At 38.7% G+C, this 24,659-nt stretch overlaps 1 protein-coding gene across 4 annotated transcripts in view; it reads left to right on the top strand.

The window, feature by feature from the left end:
* The first annotated feature begins 1,163 nt into the window (after positions 1–1,163).
* LOC113535329 (tight junction protein ZO-2) overlaps positions 1,164–24,659 on the top strand; it is a 54,567-nt gene continuing 31,071 nt past the window's right edge. For 3 of the 4 annotated variants that reach the window (XR_008302154.1, XM_034306344.2, XM_026928576.3), the window contains exon 1: positions 1,164–1,427. Coding sequence is in view for 2 of the 4 variants with exons in the window: in XM_034306344.2 (XP_034162235.2) it covers positions 1,371–1,427 (57 nt within the window). In the remaining 2 variants the exon portion in view is untranslated. Of the gene's footprint in view, positions 1,428–12,577; positions 12,597–24,659 lie in introns of those variants that run through there. The other variant, XM_026928577.3, reaches the window with a different exon arrangement.

Genomic DNA, 24,659 nt, shown 5'->3' with positions numbered 1-24,659 from the left:
TAGACTGTGATGTAATGCAGATTCAGTGGGCCTAATCGATTTTTTTTTATTTTTTAATCATTTCCACTCCTGCAATGACGCTGCATTTTAGACTGTCGACAAGAAAATAGGACGTTACTGATTTATAGCATTCATGGTTATATAGACATCTTCAGTAACCTCTTTATCCTGGTCAAGGTCGTAGTGGATCCAGAGCCTATCCCGGGAATGCTTGGCGAAGGGCAGAACAACTCCTTGGATGGGACATCAGTCCATCACAGGGCACCATGTACACACACATTCACACACCTGTGGCCAGATTAGTGTAGGCAATCTGTCTACCTGCATGTTTTTAGGTAGTGGAAGGAAACCGGAAAACCTGGAGGAAACCCATATGGACGCAACTCCACACAGACTTTGACCTGAGTTCAGGCTCGAACCGGAGAATTAGATTCCAGTGGGAAAATGCTTGATGGAAACCACTAGGCCATTTCCAATAGGAAGTCAGAAATTATTTTTAAAAAAAGGTTAGCAGAAAGTTTTAGAAAGTTTCTTTTGATTCTTTAAGGTATCTAAAAGGAATTGCAATGAAGAAGAGACAATCACAATGAGAAATTGTATACTGAGAAATTGATATGAAAATGTACATATTACAGTCTGTGGATTCAAAATAAGAAGGTTTAACTAGTTTTGAAAATGCATACTGTAACTTGGCTATTAAAGTCCTGCCAGTGCCTCACCTAATGATAAGTCAAATTTTATTTCCATTTACAACACTGTATGATTGCATGATCAGTCATATAACATTAAAATGAGTATAATGCCACCAATTTATGCTTTGGTATGTTTACGGTATTTTGTTTTAGTCCTTCCACACACACAGCTCTGTTTGTTATCATATAACTTTCAGAGAGAACAGTTAAATCAATGTTGCCAGCTGGACGAGTCCATGTTAAGAGACAGGGGTGTGGCAAAGTGAATGAGAAATTCGCACTCGTTACATGTGTCAGCCTTTTTCATTTGAGGTCTGTGAATAAATATCTGTTGTCTTATCGGCATTAATGTGTTTTTGATTTATTTTTTATATTTCGTGGTTTTATTAACATTGCTCGGTAGAGGTGAAACAAACACCCCCGTCCCGTTTGGCTTCACGGTATAATCGTGAAGTGGGTTGGCTTGGTCGAAAGTCGCTCGGTGTAAAAATGTTTCTCAGGCTGTACTCCAGCTTATAGAAAGTGCGAGCAGGAGTGTGGCGTCGGGAGGAATGTTGGAAGGACCGTTTGACAGTTGTCATGTGTAGTTTAACAAGATAAGGACTTTTAAGAAAACGTTTGCACTTGAGCTAATTTCTGACATACATATAGGCTATATTTTGTCCTGAAGAGCGCAGGATGCCCGTCAAAGGAGGAGGAAGAACTGCGTATGCGAATAAAAACCAGAATGGAGGAGTAAGTAGATTCATAGACTAATAAGACGTTTATGGATTTAATTACGCCTTTAAAAGTATTTAAATATATTGTTTATAATCTTAAGGAGTTTACTGAACAGCACCCGTGTCTTTCTTATGAAAAGAATGGACTCAAATAGGTAAATTTGTCAGTGACCTTAAGCTATTTCAAAAACTTGGTGGAGTGGAATGTTGAATCATGGCTTGAATCCCAAATGGCGTTGTATTCCCTACATAAGTGCACTACGTAGCCTATATAGAATAGGATAATGGTGGTCTATATACACTATGTAGTACCCTATACGTTTACTGGGCTGTAATTGGGATTCAGTCCGACTCTTATCCACCTGTTGCGCGTTTTCCTCTGAGGTCCAGCTGTTCACCTGGTTCAGTGTTTTGCTTTAGTTTAGCTCTTAGTTATCAACACGTAGCCACTTTAGCATTTAGGACCCTCACCACACACTGACGAGCTTAAAACTTTGACTTTTGACCTGCACTGTATACTTAACATTGTAAAACAAGTCTGTTTTACGTCTCACTTTTTTTTTAAAGGAATATTTTCTGTAGCTTTTAGTGGCTGTTACTTTTTCTCTCTCGACCTTTAGTACTAAACTGACATTCAAATGAGTCATGTCAGATTCATAGGCAGCCAGTTCCTGTTTGTGTTGCCTGAGGTGTTAAAAGTTCTTATAGCTCAATATTAATTTTTATTCTTCACATGGGGTTGTAGAGGGGCATGGGGGCTCAGTGGTCAGCACTGTTGCCTCAGGTTGGGGGTACGATTCCCACCTGTGTGTGCGGCATTTGCATTTTCTCCCTGTGCTTCAGGGGTTTCCTCTAAGTTCTCTGGTTTCCTCCTCCAGTCCAAAGACATGCTTTGTAGGCTGGCTGGCGTTCCCAAATTGTCCGTAGTGTGAGTATGTGTGCGATTGTGCCCTGCATTGGGCTGGCACCCTCTCCAGGGTGTCCCCCACCCTGTGCCCTGAGTCTCCTGGGATAGGCTCCAGGTTACCCCGTGACCCTGTGTAGGATAAGCAGTACAGAAAAAGGATGAATGGACATTGAGTTGTCCATCCTTTAGAGAAAGGGTGGCAAAGGTGGGCCAAGAACACACTAGAGGGTGGCACCATCTAATTATGTTTAGGACAAGGCTGCATTGTCTGATTTGTTCCTGGGTGCAGAATTAATCACCCCAAAACAGACACAAGTCTCTATAATGTTTTGGAAAAATACAGTGAATTATATTATCCAAAAAAATAAATAAATAAAATAAAAATACATATTAACAAAACCATTTTTTACACAATTACCTCTAGAAATTGTTCTGAAAGAACTATAACTGAAGCATGTTCCCATTGATATTTCACATTTTTTTAAGGTCACCTGCATGTTTCGGACCTCTTAAGCCTTTATCATTTACTTCCTGTTTCACTGAGGATTAAAAATAAGGGGATACAGGGTCATTCATCAACAGGGGGAAGATTAGAGAATACACAAATGAAATGAGTCAAAAGGTTGTTTACTTTCATAAATTAGGCAGTGGCTATAAAAAAAAAAAGCTACATACCTAAAAAATGCCCTGTTAGGAAAATAATAAATAAGTTTAATAACAGCAGGAGCTGTAGTGAAGCTGCCTGGAAAAGCTCCTTATTTAGGAGAAGAAGATGTGGTCACCAAATATACAATTAGATGCCACCTCCATGCCAGAAAACTATTGTGGAAACGTCTGGAAGGCATGTTAGAACCTCTGTGGTTAGATGAGACAAAAATAGAGCTTTCTGGCAGCAGGCATTCAGGGTAGGTTTGGCATAAGAAGATGGAAAAGAACCTAGTGTTAAGTATGGTGGCTATGTGATGTCAGCTCTTTATCCCTGAGAACCATGTTAGGATACATGGCATTATGGACTGCCAAAAAGTTATAACTGGGTCATGGTTGGATCTTCCAGCAGAGTGATGATCCAAAATAAACATCCACATCCACACAAAAATGGTTCCGTATCCACTGAATCCAGCTTTTGACGTGACCATCCCAGTCCTCTGATCGTAACCCTTTTGAAAATCTAGTGGGTGAGCTGAAGAAGAGCAGCCACAGGAGAGGACCAGGCCATTCCTTGATCTTTTCAAGCACTATAGAGAGGTGGCACAGAGTACTAAATATGAGAGTGCCAATAACCGTGAAACAGATAGTTTTGTTAACAAGTAAATTTGCTTCACAATTAAAGGTGTGATTTCTCTCATATTTTCAGTGTGAGGTTAAACTAAGTAAGTAACAACAAAGACATTTATCTTTTTTCCACACATCTTTACCAGGGGTGCCAATAATTCTGGAGCTGACTGTATCTACAATGCTACAATGTGGATTTCAAGATTTAATTTATGGAGTCTGCAGTAAATTTATAAGAGCAATAAACCTTTCTTTTGAGTTCTTGAGTTCAGAGATGTGGTCAGTGAGAAGCTTATTTCAAGAGTGGCACCTGCCACCCAGCGCCACCCCTGTGGCCACGCCCTGATTTTTAGGCTTTAGTAAATCTTAACATTTAAAAACTTTTTTTTTTTTTTTTTTTTTAATTTCTAATAATATTGGGGCCCAGTGCCCTAGCACGTATTATTGGATGGAGTTGCCTCATCTAGAGAGCAGCTGAAAGTGTGTGTGTGTGTGTGTGTCTGTGTGTGTGAGAACCCCCAGTAGACACTCATCGAGCTCATTATTGTCTGTCTGACTTGGCGCAGTGGGGAACGGCTTAGGCTGGGGATTACGGGCCCCGTTATTTAGGATGAGACTGTCAAATAATCACAGCAAGAAACCTGTCTGTATGTTTACAGAGACTCAGCATAGTCGAGCTGGGTGATTTTATAATATAATGTCAGTATTGTGATAAATTACATCCCATTATACTTTTGTATCACGTGTTTCGTTAGTACTTGTATAACATCGTATTTCTTCCCAGCAACAAGTACCTGATTAAACATTTAAAATATAAATTTTTTACCAAATATATTCCATTTTACCTTTTTTTGTAATTAATTTTTCTAGATGTTAAATTAGATTTTTTTTTCCTGGTTTATTTTTGTAGATTAATGTATGAGGTGGATATCACATAGTGTATGTAGTGCACTTTTTAATAGTGCATAAAACAATCTGATCCTGCTGCATTCTGAAAAAAAAACTGCTAAATTTATTATTATTATTTTTAATTAATTAAATTTTTTAATATATTGTTGAGCTCTAGGGCACTGTGTATAAAAAAGCAGGGTACAAAAGGCTTTAAAATATTCTTAAAATATGCCAACCCCATTAATTCATTTGTTATGACTTGTTTTTTTAAAAATTAAATATTAAAATTGCAACATGGACTGTAACACTTATGCTCCGTTATATCACAGTGCTGAATACTCAAATCTGATTGGCCAGAAAGTGTTAATTAATTTTCTATACCAGCAGCACAGACGTTAGTTTGGCTGCAAAACACACCACAGGTCTATATTAATGTGCATTTTTTGTTGTCTTACTAACTTCAAAAAAGAAAACTAAAGATGCTGGTGAGGGAAGCACTGTTTATAGCTGTTATAACGTAATGATCGCAGGAACTAACTTGTTTTGCGTACTCCCCACAACATTAAAACGTAACTATAAACAGATAAAACATACAGTGTGTCAGTCTTTAATAAATGAAAACTAAGAGCTATAACTACAGCACTTTGGATAATAATCAACTTTGAGGTGGTAACAGTAACTCCGCTTTGCATAATGGTGCACACCACCCCATTGTTGATTAGTTTCCTATAACAGCATGCCCTCAGGTGTTTTGTTATTTATATAATGTATATGTGTATGTATGTGTGTGTATATATAGATAGCTCATAGTTCTGATCTTGGGTCACTTTTAACTTTTTATATCCTAATGGTTCCAGTTACATGTTACATGGACAGCTGGTGGGAGACGCTAAACCACTAGGTCTACTCTTAGTCAGAGACATGTGAGATCTGACTGTGCGGTTTTTGAGCAGCTGGGATCTAACCTCGCAGACCCCCGTGAGGAAGCATGTGAAGAGGGAAGACTCTTAATTAGGCTTAATCTTCCAAATGGCCTGATCTCTCCCCCCCAGTTTCCTTTCATCTTCCCAGTGGCAGTTTGCCTTTTTATTTCCTGTTGTGATCATACTTTTTTAATGTTATACAAGGGTATAATTTTCTGTTTCTAGGTTTGTGCTTGTTTTTTGGCATCAGTATGTTTTGTTCTGTGCTTTAGAAAGTATGAATCATAGTGTACTCGTAGAGAGAAGTTGGTTTTGGCGTGAGTGTTCGCAGAGGAAGCAGTGAGTTCCCATGGTGCAGCTTGTTTTATTCCAGGCACACGAAGACTGTGTTTGCATTTGTTGTGTTTGCATGTTTGTCTCGTGCTGTGTACGGATCAATGGGCCTCCACTACACCACTCCCATCTACACCTCAGATAGAGAGTTCCACAGGATTGCCACAGCATAGGATCTCAATTTATTACTTACAGAAATGATATATCGTAAAGCTGCACGATTAATAATAATACTTTTAATCATGATATTTGGCTTCCTCGAGTAATTAAACAAAGTCAGATGCGATATTGGTTAAATTACGCCCATTAACTCACAAACTCCTCATTTTTTTGTCAGGCTTCTGGCTTTGAGATTTGGGGTGGCTAGACCGCACTAAAGGGTGCCACCCTCTATTCTTATGGATGAAGCAGCGGTCACACCACACATCAATGAAATCCATCTGGTGAAAAGGGATTTGCTTCAGTGCTTTTCGCCCTCACCCATTTCACTTTGAGCCAGTTCATCCAGATGAACTTTAACCCTGTGAATTTGCCAATTTTGGAAGCGTGAGCCAATAGAAAACAAGAGCGTGGGGCTGGGGTCACATGTTTCTTTATGAAAGACTGAGGAACTGTTTATTGTTTCTGTTTCAGGACACTCTGTTTGATACAACAGTAGTATGTATAAACCTATGTGGTTTTAGCAATTTTGGCAAGAGCTAACAAGCTATGACAAAGCAGCTAAATTAACCTGCTAATAATATTCTACATAATAAGTTTACAAGCTAGTGGCACATAGCAGTGTGTGAAGACGTCAGTTAACATGATGTTTTTTATCTCAAACAAATTAGCTAGAGTGGTAAGGTTAGCTGTTTATTGAACCAACCAGAAACAATGTTTGCAGGCAAAAATCTGGCTTAAGACGAGGTTGCATTTGCAGAAAATCTTTTATATAATGCTTCTGAAATTTCCAAGATGTTTCTTCAACATTTTTTCCCTAGCATTTCGGAATGTTAACGCAAATGTTCCCATAATGTTCCCATAATGTTCTGATATGGTATGTTGTTTTAACGTTCTAAGAACATTATCAACACAAACCTCATTACTTTGGATGGTTTGAAACATTTCAGGAATGTTATTTTTGTAACATAACAGCTTATCCTTTTTTAAAATGTCTCACATATAAACTTTATGGCCAAAAGTATGTGGACACCAGACCACTGACACCCATATGTGGCTGTGGGGATTTGCTCATTCAGCCACTAGAGCAGCAGTGAGGTCAGATGCTGATGTTGGGCGAGGAAGCCTGAGGCGCAGTTAGTGTTTCAGTTCATCCCAAAGGTGTTCAGTGGGGTTGAGGTCAGGGCTCTGTGCAGGACACTCGAGTTCTTCCACTTCAACCCTGGCAAACTATGTCTTCATGGAGCTCGCTTTGTGCACAGTGGTATTGTCATGCTGGAACAGGTTTGAGCCTCTTAGTTCCAGTGAAGAGATACTGTAATTTTACGGAATTCAAACATATTCTAGACAATTGTGTGCTTTCATCGTTGTGGTAACAGTTAGGGGACGAACCACATATTGGGGTCATGGTGAGGCGTCCATTTATTTTTGGCCATATAGTGTATTACTGAATGTTCTGATAACATCTGTTCGTCACCACACCTCTGGATGTATTTTTATTTTTATTTTTTTAATTTTATGTTCAGAAGTATAGTTTGGCTGAATAATTGTGATTGACACGTTTCACCTCACTTAAATGCACAAAAGTAATAATTGTTACCATTTCAGTCCTTATTGTGCTGCCTTATTGGAGTAGAATGCCTGGTAATATAATTTGTGGTCTACCTAAACAAATACCCCACCTTACACAATCAAACATCTGCAGCTCTTTTCATATATGAGTGCATATTCAAATCGGAGCTGGGCTGTTAGTCGACGCCCAGTTTGAGTCCCTGCCTGTTTAAATAAAATAAATAAAAAAAATAAGGACAAGGGTATTAAAGGATTGAACTTGATCTGTTTAAATAGTTTTTTTCCTTTCTACTTGTTATGATGGGCCTGTGGGAGGATGATACTTCCCACCGCAGCTGGCAATTAGCTCATGGTGTTTGTCTTCCTCCACGAGGCGAAATCCACATGAGGTCTATTTTTGTCTTTTAGACCTTTGTGCTACGTACCGGTTGACTTTCTTTATGAACTACATGGGACTGTTTTCACTCCTGCTGAAATTTTAAAAAAGGCAAAAAAAAAAAAAAAAAAAAAAAACAGGGAGATGAAGAAACAGTTCTCATGATCAGTGTTTTATTTGTTAGGGGAATATAGTATCTCGAAGCTTCTTCCTGTCATCATACTGTTTGCTTGTTCTTGTTTAAGTCAATGTCCATACTAGGTGAAAATTTGCTTTTTTTTTCTCCCTTGAAAATGGCTTGTTATAATTTTGTGATGTTCCAAAGTTGTTATTTCCTTTCAGAGCATGACAAACAACCTCTGTCTTATCTGTACTCCCACAGGATGAGAAACGTTTACAGACTACTTCTCGTGCAGTTTGTTTTTCGCTCTGATCTTTGCTACGCCTATGAGTTTCACCGTCGATCCCACATCAAGCCGTGCAATCAACAACGAACTCTGTATAATAGTTGAGATATCTGGGAAGATTTATTTTTACCCCACTGATCACTTCATGTCTCACAGGGTGAAACCGAATGACAGTTTCAGGTTTTCCATCGTTCATGACTCATTTCATCAGGGCGTGGTCTCTGTCTTTTTTAATCTGTGCGTTAATTTGAGTAAATTAAGCCAATTTATATTCTGCACACTCCCACTACTTTGCCATTACAGGATGTTTGCTAAAGCCGGCAGGCATCAGTTTTAAGGACTTAATATTTAGATTTCCCCTGGGAAGCACTTTAATTACGGATGGATTTTCCTTGTTCACATTAAACTGTTTTGGCAGCAATGATTCTTTCACAAAAACATATTACATACTGGTTGTTTTTGTTTTTGTTTTTTGCTAACAATGTAACCTTGATAAACTGAAGTATTTGCAATAATCACTACGTATTTCAGTGCAGCACTTTGGTGGAACATTGGGCCGTATGTGTGTGACTTCCTGCAGATTCTTGGAGGAACAATGAACGGATCCAAACATGTGATAGCAGAGCTGATAGTGAAGTCCTGAGGGAGTAGCCACTGATGCAGGAACGTGCTGCTTAGACATTTAAGGTTCGCTTAATGAAGCTCTGCCGTTTCACAGCATGCATTGCTTTAATTAAATACGTATCGTATTGTGCCATGGTGTTTCAAACAGTTAGATATACAGACAGGTGCAAAAGTTTGCACCCCCCATGGTTTTAAAATGAATTTTTTTCTTTATTATACACGTGCTATATTCATTATACGCTTTATCTACAAAAATAGTGTTTAAGAATTTAAAACAAGGCAAAAATCAACAGTTTGCCATGACCTGCTTGGTCTCCACATCTGATTTGAAGAAACATCTGGAAGAGGACAGATGTGTTAGGAAGTAAATGGAGAAGTATGACAACTACAAGGATCCAAATTATGCTGAAAGGATATGAAAGTGCTAGGAGGTAAATATCAAAGCAAAGGGTGGGCATACAACTTATCAGAGAAGATTTATATCGTGTTCAAACATTTTTTGAATATTTTTTTTTCAATATTGTAACATATACTAATTTCACTATTTGTGTTCCTTGTGATACAGAACTAACAACCGTGAAACGTTTTCTTTTTTTATCTTGTTCTAAGGGTGTGCGTGAATAAGACATTTTTTCTGACTCATCTTTAAATTCTTCTCTTCCTGATTTAGACATTCTTCTGTTTTCACATTGTATACACACAGCCCTGATACTATCTATTTCTGAACACGCCACAATCCACGAGGAATTCCAAACACATGAGCAAGTCAAAATCTCATTTAGTAATTCTGATCTCAGGCAGACAGCTGGGAGGAGGAGGATGAGGAGGAAGAGAGACGTGAGTCACTGTGAACCCGAGGGATCGGGGAAATGAATAAGAGGTTGTTTATGCCAGCTCTGTGAGATGCTCTTACTCAATAGCATCCATTGTCCCTCAATAAAAACCCAACACAAGCCGAGCGTGAACAATGTGAGTGTCTGCGAGGAGAGTAGCTCTGTGGAGGAGGGAGAGAGCTGGAGCACTTCTAAAACTTTTATAAAACTCGACTATGCACATTTTATCACTAGTTTAATGGACTTTTCGCAAGAAGACATGGAACTACAAATAAATCCTTTTAGCAACAACTGATTCTCCAGAGATCAGACTTTCAGATTCACAGAGGATGATGCAAACATTGACCTTTTTTTTAATCAAGAAAGAAATATTCTAAATAAAATCATTTCTAAATCTAATTTATTTCTACTAGACATACTGTACATAAGTCCTACACTTTAATGCCTCTTTAGATGCAACTGAAGGAGACAATGGAATTAAATTTATATCCAAGTGAGTTATTTGGTTTATTAGGTTTCACAGTTGTTCCGTCATTATCACAAATGGCCAAATAGTGTAAATTAAGACCATAAAAGTGAAAATGGAAAAAACAGAGCTTATATTAATTTGTAGGAACCTCTGAATGAGATATTAAGAAAGGCAAGAAACACTTCATACCTACCATTTGTGTGTGCTGTTATAGGAAATCGATCAACAACAGGATGGTGTAAAGCAGAAGACTGTCACCATTTCCAAAGCTGACCATTTTCCTATAACAGTATGTCCTGAAGGGATTTTTATTTTACACCATAGCCAATGCACATTTATCAGTTTATAGTAACATTAATATTGTGGAATGTCTGCGAAACAAGTTAGTTCCTGTAATCAGTTACCTTATAGTTGCTATAAACAGTTGTTTTGTCACTTTCTCTTGAAAATAATGAGACAAAAAAAAATGTAGCTTGTTACTGAGAAACTGCAAAACTTAAAGCTACAGCTTTAAGTCCGACTGCTACAAAGTGCTGACACTGGAGACTCCTTCAAAAATGTTAAATAAACACCTTCTTAAGCCACCTAAAGATAATCAGCATTTTTGTGCTTTTCTCACCGCAAAGCTAGGCGCAATATACAAATGACAAATTTGAAGCAGTGATAGTTCATCAAGACACATTTGAAAACAGCGATTATGTATACAGCTAGCCCACTGTGCATGTTTTTAAATCCAGCATGTGTCTAAATATCAAACAAAAACATGGTTCTGGTTTTAGTCTTTGTGGCCAAGTATGGTGACCCATACTCGGAATTTGTGCTCTGCATTTAACCCATCCAAGTGCACACACACAGAGCCTTGCTCAAGGGTCTCACCTCAGTCGTGGTATTGAGGGTGGGAGAGAGCGCTGGTCATTCACTCCCCCCACCTACAATCCTGCGGGACCCGAGACTCGAACCCACAACCTTCAGGTTCACCTTCGGGTTGCAAGGCCGACTCTCTGTCCATTATGCCACCCTTTATAACTACCTCTAACCTCTTTCATATCCTATGAGCTGCTTTGCTTCAGTTATATTAGGCTCACTCCTTTAGCCCTGACCTCTGATCATCATACACATCAGTCACTCATGCAGTACTATAAATATTAGGTCACGGCAACAAATTTGACTTCTATCTACGTAAACTATTTTTTGGTTGATTTTTCCTTGTTGGATTGTTGTTTTTTTGCAGGGTACAGCGTATTTATTTATTTTTACATGCCACACATTTGCTTTTTTTCAATTAATTTTTTTTTTTTTTTTACATTTTGAGACAAAATCTTTGCACTCGATTATATCAAATTCCTCATCTGGATTTCTGCCTCTGAGTAACGACCCATGGATTGTTTCACTCCGATTACAGTTCTGTGTCTTAATCTGTCTCGTGTGTCTGAAAATGTGATGAATAAGATTGAATGTTTTAATAACATTATGGGATGACATTACACTTTCCTATGTATCATTTCTCTTCAGAATTTCTTAGAATTAAATATTAAAATTAATCTCTTTTCTTGTAAGTAGTTTTAGGAGAGATAACAGAAGCCTGTGCTGCTAATTTATTGTGATTTCACTTGTTTCTTCAGAAAAAGTTTTAGAGCAAAAGTTTTGCTGTGGGAGGACAATCTGTCATTAGTGTCATGTATTTCTAATGTTTTGATGTCATCAACCTGGTGCTGGTTTGGAAATTCCCAGTGCTGCATTCTCACTCAGCACTTTTGTGTTTTTTTTATTTATTTATTTATTTTTTTTAAACTGTAACACAGCAGTCTGTCAGCTCTCTCACTAGTTCTGAGGTTCAAAACTGCACTAAGATGCACTTCTTTTGTACAGTTCTCAAACTGGGATGATCCTAAACTCCTGGGGCTCAAGACTGCTGAGAGATTGCTGAGCTCCAGTTCAGAGACTTTTTTTTTTTTTTTTTTTTTAACCCAGAAGTCCTTTGAAGGAGTCTCTGAACTGAAAACACCTACACGCTCATAGACATTAAAGCCATGAAGTACAATGGCATGGCTCGTGCCTGTCCACAGGGGCCACTCACTCTGTGGGTTATTGGCCAGGAGGAAACGTTTGCCCCATGGGGTGTAGGTTAGTGTGTGGTACACGAAGAGAGAGTGTCCGGTGTCCATCAGATTACCTTACAGTGCACAACAGATACCCTTTACCTGATTGGCCACTGGGGAGCTCAGTGGGCAGAACAAGACACTCTATTTGTCCTCGTAGAAGCTTGTTTTATTTTGTTGCAGTTCATTGTGGGAGTAGTACAGGTGACGGAACTGTCACTACGATTTGTCATGTTTTTGGTCTTTTTTTTTGTTTTATTTTAATGATATGTGACGCAGGATGAGAAGGGAGCATTATGGCAGTTCGGTTCATTCTGCAGGTAAGCTGCCTATGGAGTGTACTATGGAGTAATTATTAACCTCCACCTGACACCTGAAGGGAAAAAAAAACATACATTGGAGCTCATTCCAGTCCTGTGAGTTTGAACATGGTGCAAGGAAGGAATAATCTTTTCATAGCTGGACTTTAATCCTGAAATGGTGCTCCACCTGGGCTGCAGAGCCCTCACACACACATGCATACACTGAGAGTAAGCAGGTTTTGTGACTCAGGTTACTGAAGTATCGGGATGCAAACTGGCTTATGTAAATAGACCTGCTGTGGTTCACTACTCGGTGTTTTATGTGAGCAGAAACATTAGCGTTCATCAGCGTTCTGCCATAAACAAGAAATATACTGGATAACACCTTGGAGAAGCGAAGATCCTTCTGTTGTTGTTTTGATGCATGTCTGAGTGGGAGATTTAGTTTAGCCTCTTGTTGGTACATTGGCATGCGCAAAATACATTCCAGGTTCAAAGACAATAACACGCTGGTATGAATTCTTAGGATGTTGTTCCAGAAATGGCCCTGTTCAGCTGGAAAGAACGCTTTTCTTCATTCTTTCTTTATTGGTTTACTCAGTAAGGCCCGGCCCTGGAGCTCTGTAAAGCAGCCTGGATGTAATATCTGTGAAAAGAAAAGCGATGTGCAAATAAAACTGAACTGAAATGCAAACAAATGATGTATAAAAAGCCCTTTGTGTTCATGGGTGCTGAATGAACACTTTAGATGAATCAGACAGCTGTTGAATTCATAGGGACTAATTTTCCGGAGTGACTGGAGGGAAACAGAGATGCAAAAATTAATCGTTGGTGTTTTTTAAAAAAGACTTTGTATCAATGTATAAAATGTTAGAATTGGATTTTTACATAGGAAAGTGTGTTACTGTGCGTTTATTAAGAACGGGCAGCAGTTGCAAACATTTTTAATACAATGATTAACACTATGAAATGCTGTATTTTAAGTGTATTTTTTTTTCTCATGACCTAGAAAGGAATTATCTAGACCCAATTTAGAGAATCAATTTATAATCCTGGTCTGAAAGCGAATTAAGTCATAATAGGAAAGTCTTTAATGCATGGGAAGTAGGTGAAGCCTCTGAATGCACACTTTTGTATGCGTCACACACAGCTTCCTAATCACACTGTTTTGATGAGGAACATCACTGTACATCCTCTTTTTCCTCTTATCTGTAAGTCAGAGCCATGGCGTTATTGTTCCAGTGGCACTGTTTGGAGTTAATGGCCTGACCCATTTCTCAGTATGGGGAGTTATTTTAGTTAGGGCAAGACTAATCATGCAGTGAAGTGGCAGCCACTGTGTCAGCATAATTAGACCGAGGGACAGATCACATGACCAGCATTCGTCTGGTCCTGTTTCTGGGTGATAAACAGTTTGTGTGTTTGTGAATATAGTATAAGTATAGGTTCCTTGTTATGGTGATTCAACTCACAGGCAGCAGAGGACTCTAAAATTTACACACTGCTCCTTTAATACCTTTTAATTTCATTTGTTTGCTTAGAGGACATACTGAGGACATTTAAATAATATTTGACTTAACACTCTGTCACTTAGCCGTGTGTATCTTCAGGTATTCTTGCATTTACATTTATTTATTTGGCTGGTGTTTTTTCTTTAGAAGTAGCATTTTCTCCCTAATTTGGTCTTGGCCAATTCCCACCTCTATCACATGACTTTCAACCAGGGAGGGTGAGGGCTACTAACATGTCCTTCCTTGGAGACACATGAACCCAGCCAACTACCACTTTTTGAACTGCTGCTCATGCTGCATCACAGAGAAGCCTGATACAGGCTCGGCTGAAGGTACTATCCGCCCTCTTCTGCATACATAAGCTTACAGAAGCTCATGATTGGATGCTCATGTATCAGCACTCTTCCACATACATGAGCTTACAGAAGCTCATGATTGGATGCTCATGTATCAGCACTCTTCCACATACATGAGCTTACAGAAGCTCATGATTGGATGCTCATGTATCAGCACTCTTCCGCATACATGAGTTTACAGACGCTCATGATTGGCTAGTGTCACTGTGATTGACAGGGGAGAGAGAGTATGCCATCCCACCCACCCAGAGAGCTCCTGGCCATGGATGACTGTGGCATCGTTGAGATTCGAACTCAGAATTTCCAGACGATAGAACGAACTCTTTTCTGTTGCGCCACTTGGGAGCCCGCAGTAGTGACTTTCAGAAAACAGTTGAGGGTTAATGGCCTTGCTTGTGGCTTTCTGTCAGTCTGGGATTTGAGCTCACAACCTTCCTGTCCCAAGTGCTGAACCTTAACCACTGAGCCACCACAGCCCTTGGTTGCTTGTATTATTTTTGAAATCCCCAAGAGTTATTATATCCAGATACCTCCGTAGTGCAATAAAGCATTCCGCAGGTTCAGCCTCTTGTGTAGGCCATATATTTTTACTGTCTGGATGTAAGTGATATACACACAAGCAGTACACATTTGCTGTGTGAAGAGTGCAGCAGCGGGAGATCCATGCGTTATGGACAGGTCTGTGATGGGAGAGAAGAGTAATGGCAGCCTTCATCACCAGGCTTGCGCTGGTCAGGAATGCCCTAAAAATACCAGATCCAGCTCCAGCGCCTCCCCAATGCTTCTCCATTTTCATCATAATAACAGCTCCTCAGCCTCAGCGTCTCTCTCTCTCTCTCTCTCACACACTCACACACACACACACACACACACACACACACTCAGACTGAATGAGCTTTTCGCCTTAAGACCTGCATATAGCTGAGTCATTTTGTTTACTGTAGAAATTTGAGTTGTTTATGTGGAATTTGAGAAGTGTTATCAGGTTGGTTTTGCACATCTCAACAGTGGTGTGAGAAGCACCTATAGCTTTTATATTGGCACCTTCTCCCAGCTCAGATTCTGAAAATGTTTTTATACAAATATTCAAAGTTTCTGAGTGTTTCATGTCTGGAAATCTTTGCGTCCTAGAATGTTCTGTCAGTGTGGCTGGGAAATGGTTTTACATAATGTGTATTAACATTCCTACAATGTTGTTATGGCACTTTTAATTATAGAATCCTGGGGTGAAACGGTATATGTGTTCTAAACAGATACAGATACAGAAATGAATACCAGGAGCACTATTTTTTTTTTTTTTTTTTTTTTTAAAGAAAGCTTGCCAGAAAGGTTCGCAGGACATCCGGTTGAGACTAGAGGTGTACATAAGGACTGGGAAGTAGAACCAAATAAATTCGTTATAATATATCGCAGACAGGTACAAACATAAATAATAACTGCGCGAGTGGGATTAAAAACCAGTTGAAACCAGTTATGATCTTGAGAGAGTGTGTGAGAGAATTCACAGACCATGCTGACAGTGCTGAAATTTCTACATCTGGGTTTTTTCCCAGTGTTTCCAAGGCATAGTGATGGAGTTCACCTTTAAATTTAACTTTAAATTTAATTTTTTAAAAATGAGAAAGAACTCTCCTTCCAAGTTAGACCTTGCCCACTTTGGGTTTGAACCTGAATACACATATGGATACAAATATTTGGAGCACTAAAGAGATACAGATACAGATAGTGTCACCTCTAGTAGACTCATGGACACAAAAGTCCACCACAGAAATCCAAAAATGTCAGATAACTCAGAGTTCATGAGTTATGGCACGTTAAAAAAAAATATGGAATAGGTTCAGTTTGCGCTCAGTGCTAAGTGTAATTACTTTCTGCAAGTTTTTTTCTTAGTACTTTACCAACACATCTGAGGGAAATATTGATATTCCTAACAATTTTATCTTGTTTTCATTGTTGTTGTGCCTTTACGTTGTCCATATAAATTACATGGCTGCGTGTTCGTGTGCCAAATCATTAGCCTCGGTTATTAATGACCCTCGACATCCATTTTGCAGTTGAGTTGCTAACTTGACTGGTTTGGTGCATAAGTTAAAGGAATCACATTACAACTTAAAAATAGCTGAGTAATTTTGGAAAGCTGGCTTAGGGTTAAATATTGTGTACTATTTGCAGTGTGGAAATAGAAAAGCTACATGTAACAGGTTAAATGCAAATTTTCTGCAATGCTCAGTAATTGTACTCAATGCATTTTTGGAATGAGAGATGATATTATTATTGCTATTTTAAAGGTGCATTAGGTAAGATTAGTAAGATTATTAATTTTTATTTTTTTTTTTTAAACTTCTTGAGCCCAACCCTATTCCCCACCCTGGTTTTCAAAGCTCCACCCCCAGCATCTACGGTTTCCTGTAGAGTAGAGTGTCTGTAAAAAGACATCCAAATGCAAACAAGCATTCCGGACCAGTAGTCAGTTTTCCAGACGGGTTTTCTCAGCCTCTTAATACACTTGTGCTGAGGCCATGGCTTAAACCATTATTATTTATCATGTTCTACATGTTGTCCAGGTTATTTGCACAAGTAGGAAATAAAAAATGACTATTGCACCTTTAAATTTATTATCAGCAGTGTTCTCTTGGTTTATACCACTTGAACTACAAGCATACTGTGTTCGCCTTCCAAAGTTGCAAGCACATATTCACAAGTTCTATTTGAAGTAACCACTAGATTTTATCTAACTGAAAAAATGTTAGGAATGTTTTTAAGGACATTATGAAACAATCCAGTATTACATCATGTTTTCAGAAGTTTGCATGAACTAACCTTAATACTTAATACTTTCCTGAACATTCCCATAACATTCTCTGATAGTAGTTCACCTGCTCGTTTCTGCTGTGGCAGTCTTTGTACAGTTGAGTGCAAAAGTTTGCACACCTATTCTTCCTGAAAGAAGTAGGAAAAATACCTCTGTACAGTTTATCGAGCTAATTTTAATTATTAAAATTAAATTTTAAATTTTTATAATTAAAAATGAAATGACCATGAAAAATGAACACAGCAACAATTCACATAATAATAATATCTTATTGGTATAAATGTAGCCTTTTTTATGCACATGGACTTGTGAAAGCTTTTTCTATACGCAGCAATTTCGAGTTTTACCTGTTTTCCTTTCCATTTTTTTATATTTTTCATTTCCATTAACACGCTTTAAAGCAGATACACAAAGCAATTATCAGCTATAGTGGCACCGCTATTTTGAGAAAAGAGAAGAGTGTGTATTCGTATCGTTAACAGCTTTCTACATTACAACATTTGCTGCCAGGAACCCCTGTTCATGATATAATTTATATCACATTGCTGGAGTGCCCCTGTGACAGGCTGCCTAAGTAGTGTGTCAGCTCTCTGATGCTGATCGCTGATCTGCAGACGCTTGTAAAGGAGCGGTATTATTAGCGGAAGGAGTAGTGGATAAGGAATGTGGATTTGTCTACTTGAGCTGTTTATACACACTGTATAAGAGAGATGTACACCAGTAGTCCTGACTGACCCTCTCTCCTGATCGACACTGAGTGTATGTCAGCAGGCTAAATCAATGTGGAGGTATTTAGGCTGTACTACAGCTGACACCCATCCGTCCTCACCTCCAGATAAAGATTTATCCCAGTCAGTGGATTAAATGCGCCAGTTATCTCTTCTTCATCTAGATATAGACACCTAGTATGTCCGTCAGACACCTAGTACATCTATACTCTCATAATAATAATAATAAGCACTGTGTAATAAACGCTGTAGTGTAAATTCAAACAGTAAAGTGTAGATTAGAGTTGTAACAACACCATCACTTTGAATCCAGTACCAATAACAAAGCAATACTACAGAAAAAAATTGTTATTTCAATGTGTTTAAAAAAAATACAAGATGGAATATACTGTTTTATATCACAGCCCTACATATGAGCTATGTAATCTAATGCAAAAAAGTGCTGTTATTTAACAAAGACGTATACTGGTGTTGATGTGATGTAGCTTTCTGTAAGGAGATGTTTATTAACGTTTATGGAAAGAGTCTCCAGTGTCAGCATTTTGTAACAGTCATTAAGTTTTCCACCATGGTAAAGTCTTCAGGACTGTGCACTTTCTGGTTTCTTGGAAACATGACACACTTTTTTTTTGGCCATAACTTCAAGAGAGACAAAAAAAAAAAAAAAAAGTACCACCACACCACCCCATTGTGGATTTTTTCCCCCTCTATCACAACATACCCTGTGATTATATCATGTCATATGTCATGTACAGGTAACATGCATGTACATGTAGGCTAACTAATGTTGTTTCATGCTGGAACTGGGGATTTGCTAAGTCAGAGCATCCATTATTCATTTGAGTCATATTTGAAAATTGAGGTCAACGTTCGTTTAGGATATGAAACTTTAATTAGGATCGGTTCAAGATTCTGACGCAAAATGTGATTAAATAATTTCAGTCATCATGGGAATTCTCTGAAACTGGCAATTAAAAAGAGCCACCACAGAATTAGTATCTTATTAAAATTCTCTCCTGCCATCCTGAAATATTAAACATAGCTTTTCATGACAAATTAAAAAATAATGCAGAAGAAGCATAGACGAGTCTGATAGAAATATCACATAATTCCGAAAGGTGGCTAAAGTCAAAGCTTAAAGAGAAACTCTTTCAGAGTTCATTTGTGTCCAATTGGACATATATAAGCACTGTAGGTGTTAATTCAGCACTGGGGCTTTTGCTGTATAGACTCAGGACAGCTATGTGTCTGGTAGAGATGGGGACTGAGACACAGTGAGTGTGTCTAAGCTGACCAAGGCTGTAGGTAAGATGCTGTACAGACAATTTATGTATATAATAATGATTATTAATATCTGTTCCAAATTGCATTACCTCAGGTTAATCATTACATTAATCTCCATTGAGCCCCAGTGTATGTTTCTGCCTAACCTCCATTAGCCAGTGAGCATATCTGTATCTGTGAAAGAGCTGTGTGTGTGTGTGTGTGTGTCTAGTTAGCAAAGACCGTCATTCTCTTTCGTCATGGCTTCTCGTTGCATCCTGCACATGGTAGTGAAGCCTTTATTTGGAGGCGTCCCTGTTTGAGTGGACAAAACAAAGGCCATGCTTGCGTGAATGTCATCCATTGTGCTCCAGTTTTTCTGCCAGTGTGAAAGCTTTCTCTATTTATAGGCATCGCTTTTGTGATGACAAGCTGAGCTCACTTCGCTTGGTGAGGGTGTCCTAATATTAGGCAGAAAGAATTAATATGAAGTTTCGATTCACGCTTGGTGACTATAAGAATATGTGAAATAGTCATTTGTTTTAATCTAATTATGCACTTGTTTTGTTCATTGGATTATAGTTTATCTCCCATATATTTGTTTCTGTTTTGCAACAAAATTCTATTTAATTTGTGGATAATTTTTTATTCCCCTATTTTCTCCATAATTTGCTCATCTGCTTATTCCCACCCACCAGCCAGCTGTCCTCTATCATACAACAGCTACCAACTGGGGAGGGCGAAGGCTATCATGTGCTTCCTCTGGGACATGTGAAGCCAGCCAACCACATCTTTTCGAAATGCTGCTCACGCTTTGTCATAGGGCAGTGTAACACACTCTGAGGAAAGTGCTATCCACCCTCTTCCGCATACATGAGCTTACACACACCCACGATTGGCTAGTGTCACTGGGATTGACAGGGATGAGAGAGTATGCCATCTCTCCCACCAAGAGGGCATGGCCAGTTTTGTGCACATTTCTCCTGGCCAAGGATAGCTGTGGTATCATTGGGATTTGAACTTGCGATCTCCAGAAGATAGGATGAAGGCTTTTTTTTCTTTTATATATATATATATATATATATATATATATATATATATACACATATAAAATTTCTCATCATTTGCTTTCTTCCTTTTTTGTAATTGTTTTCTTCTTATTCTTATCAACTTATTCTAACTTGATATATTGCTAACAAAGTCCGTATTCTTCTTATTATGGTCATGGCAGGTTTATTTAAAACAAAAATAAAAGGTGGTGGGTGATAGTGGAAAACTCTTATTTTGCATATTGCAAGAGTTACTCTTACCACCCTGAAGTAGATGATTTTTTTAACAGTGTGTCCCAAAGTTCTGTCACCAGTCTTTCTTTTTTCTGTTTCTCGAGGTTAATAAGACCAAAAAAGTGCAGGTTGTCGTATTACCAGGAAACCAAAAAGTCGTGACGACTTTCCCGTAGTGTAAAACTTTATTATTATTACTTATATTATTTATTATTACACTTGGCATCAATTGTACAAGTACCTGTGTACGTTATTATAGAAACAATAACATATTAGAATGAGCGTGTTAATATAAAGCTGTGATTTGCCTTATAGCCGACACTACTGTCAGAGCTGATGTTATAGAACGTTAATCAACACCTTCTGACCAATCAGACTCAAGAATTCAACAGGACTGTTTTATCAATATATAGTATATACAGTAGTTTGTGAAATGTCTTGGGCCCTGCAAGTAATTCCTGCTAAAAAAAAATTATGTCCAGTAAATCTTACTTCTTTAGTCATTTAGAATGATTAGAATTATTTAGCCATAATTTGTACAATAGAATTCACTTGAACATCCCTAACTAGCACGCAGTTTGGAAAATCATAGGGTCATGAATGAGCCGTATGTCATCAGCAGTTGATGAGGTCAGACTTGATGACTCACCCTGACCAGGAACTTTGCATTACAGGGAAATGTAGCCCATTATATCCATGCATGTGTGTGTGTGTGTGTTTGTGTGTGTGTGCGAGTGTGTTCTCAGTTTCTGGGAAGAAGACAAGGGCTGCTTGGATCAGGGGAGTGTGTATTAGAAGATGGAGGGTGTGTGCATGTGTGTGCATGTGTGTGCAAGTGTGTGTGTGTGTGTGTGGCTCAGAAAGGTGGTTTAGTGCAGCTCTGATAACTTTAAACACACTGGAATGTTTGGGTGTAAATCCTGATAATCTGCTGTCAGACTCTGGTCCTTATCTGTGTGCAGTTTCTTGTCAGTCAAATCCATTTGAGTTCCTTCGTCTGAGTCTGACTGACGTGTGCTCCATGTTGTGTGCATATTAGCGTACTAATTAAAAGGCTCTAGAATAAATTAGATGAGGTTTGAGGCAGATACTTAATTTCCTGATTAATCCTCACGGCGGTGTGATTCAGCCCTGATGTAGGAAGTCAGGAAGTCATCAGTCGCCCTAGACTTCTGTTTTCACAGTGTTAAAACTGTAACTGCGTGATGCACCAATGCTGCCTCCTTGAATCCCAGTGCTGCAATGTGTTAAAGGGACATTTTTTACATTTACCTTTAATTTAAACAAGATCTTTGAATGTTAGTTAGTTGAACTAAGGTCATAAACCAGTTATCTCTGTAGCCTGGTAGTAGAGCTAGCAATGTAAAAAATTGTGATACATATTTCAGCAAAATACATCAATAACGATTGATGCACGCACAAATGTACACTCAAACACCACTTTACAATGTTGATGTCTCTGTCTGTCTGTTATTCATTGTTTATCCGTGTTTAAATTTTTCTCGTCTTATGTGTTTATCTACTTGTCTGTGTGTTTATCTACCTATCAGTACCAGGTTCTGACCTCTCTCCGTCTGTCTCACACCCTTTTGGCATGCATGGACTCTGGACAATGTGGTGCTGGCAGTGATGTAAATGGGTGTTTGGTATCTCATGGCTAATTTTTGGTGCTCTTTTAGTTGGCTGCTGTGTTCAGCCCTGGCTTATTTAGCTGCTTTTTTCACTCAGCACGTACACCTCGAAGCATTTAACTGTTCTCCTTGACTGGACATGTAAAACATTAACTTTTTATGCTACTTGACCTCTCACCCTGTCTCGTCTGCTGCTTTTGTGACTGAGTAGTTGCAATGCCATTGAAGAATTTTTTGGTTTTATTAAGAACCTTATGATTAAATGTTCTGAATCTTTATTGTGGAAAATGATTATTCAGCTGAAAGGTTCTTTACTAAAATGGCTCTCCTATTGCACTTATACTGCACTGCTCTAAAGAAGCTGCCTTATCTGCTACCTTTATTTTCAAGCGTGTACGTCACTGAGTTTATTTGCTTGTTTTTTGTTGTTGTTGTTGTTGTGATTGCTGTTCAGTCTTTGGGGTTGTTTCAACATGTTTTCTTATCGTGACTGACGTTGTAAGAAACCCTGAGCTTGGGAAAGACACTATACAAATATTTCTTTTGCGTGGGGGAGGCGTCATGTTTTCGGGTTGTCCATCCGTCTGAGATTCTCGTTAGCGATATCTCAAGAACGAGTGGTTTAGTGTTTGTAAGATTTATATGGCGTTATTATTGTAACCAGCAGATGAACTGATTAGGTTTTGGAATTGATCCAAATAGGGTCAAGGTCACAGCAAGGTCAAATGTCTGAAATAGTTTTTCTTCAATAGCTCTTTCCTGTTTAAGTATATTTTAAAGGTATTTCTGGCATACAAATTAGTAACAAGAAGGACTAGACTTATTGGTGGCATAGGCATCCTCGTCGACACTGTTGGTGTTGACTTTGGCTTGTTTTTTTCTCACTCCTGCTTGCTCCCAACAGATCCTGTCCACTCTAGTAGAAAGTTTGACCAATGCCTGCTCCCAAAGGAACTTTGACCAATCCCCCCCCCGCATGAAGTTTGACCAATCCCCCCACTCCTGCATGAAGTTTGACCAATCCCCCCACTCCTGCATGAAGTTTGACTAATCCCCCCCACTCCCACAGAAAGTTTGCCTAATCCCTCCTGCTCCCAAAGGAATTCTGACTAAACCCGCTAGCTCCTGCAGAAAGTATGACTAATCCCACCACTCCTGAAAAATTCTGAATAATCCTGTCCGGTTCCACAGATAGTTTGATTAGTCTCGCCAGATTCAGAAGGAATTCTGTCTAATCGCGCCCAACTAAAGCGTAGTGTGTGTACAGTAGTGTGCACCGTCCAGCAACACAATATTCTCAGTCTGCAATTGATTGCTGAGCCTCAAATTTTTTTCAAGCCTTTTTCATTTTTCTCAGTGATCAGTTGCATATGTTGAACCCCTCTGTGACTAGTTGTATGTACATGAGAAACAGCCATTGAGTGAATGAGAGGAAATCAAATACATCTGCTCTCGTGTGCAGCAGATCCCTGAACCCAGTTTATCATTTATCTATCACGCAGTAATATTGGTCTATTAGGACTTATTAGGCATGGCATATCCAAATGGTTGTTAAGAGCAACAAAAATAAACCCATGTAAACATATGATTTGCACTATGTAAATATAGCTATGATTCTTTTCACTATACACTGCCTGTTTCTCCCCAAGCAGTATTTCCTCCACATTTTTTATTTCTCTTTTTTCTTGTTTCTGTATTAAATAGAGACAGTTGCTTAATAGACAGCATTTATTTTTGTGAGAAAGCAGGTTCTATACACCAAATTATAAACAGATTAGTACTTTAAACCACAGCCACCATCGCCAAGATGAAACAGTTATTAAAGATGAATGAATGAATGAATGAATGAATGAATGAATAAATAAATGAAGTCCAGTTTACACAGTAAGCTCAAACACAGTAAGCTCATCATGCAGTGCCACACAAGCACCACACCGCATTCGATATGCTCCCATGTTACAACATGGCCTTTCTTTGTCCCTTCAACCTGTGGTGTGTCCCAGCAGATTTGGAGATGGAAGTGTTTTTAGTTTGAAATTCACAGAATTGCTGTGAGCATGATCTTGTTTGTGAAAGCTTTAAAAGCAGAGGGACACTTTGCAGAGTAGGTGCAAAGTTGGAATATTAAAGTGCACACTAGTGTGGTGCATATAACAGAAACTACTGCGGATCAGTGCAAGATAGGGTAGAGAGAGTGTATATATGTGTGTGTGTGAGACCAATAACACAATTCACACATATGTAGATGTCTGAGTGAGCCCGTGTAAATGAGCACGTGTGTGTTTGTATACAGTATGTAGGCCATTATTGTATTTAGATTACATAACACAGGGAGCAGTCCAGAGCAGAGAGAGGAGAGAGAGAGAGAGAGAAAGAGAGGGATGCAGATTGGAGATAAGAGTTCTCTCCACTCTCTCCCTCTCTCTGTGTGTGTGTGTGTGTGTGTGTGTGTGTGTGTGTGTGTTTGTGTGAGGTCAGTAGCCGACAGACGGCTGAG

This window comes from Pangasianodon hypophthalmus, chromosome 8 (assembly GCF_027358585.1).
Source record: "Pangasianodon hypophthalmus isolate fPanHyp1 chromosome 8, fPanHyp1.pri, whole genome shotgun sequence".
Classification (NCBI taxonomy): Eukaryota; Metazoa; Chordata; class Actinopteri; order Siluriformes; family Pangasiidae; genus Pangasianodon; species Pangasianodon hypophthalmus.
The sequence above is the reverse complement of the archived record's forward strand: the minus strand, read 5'-3'. Positions and strand labels throughout refer to the sequence as shown.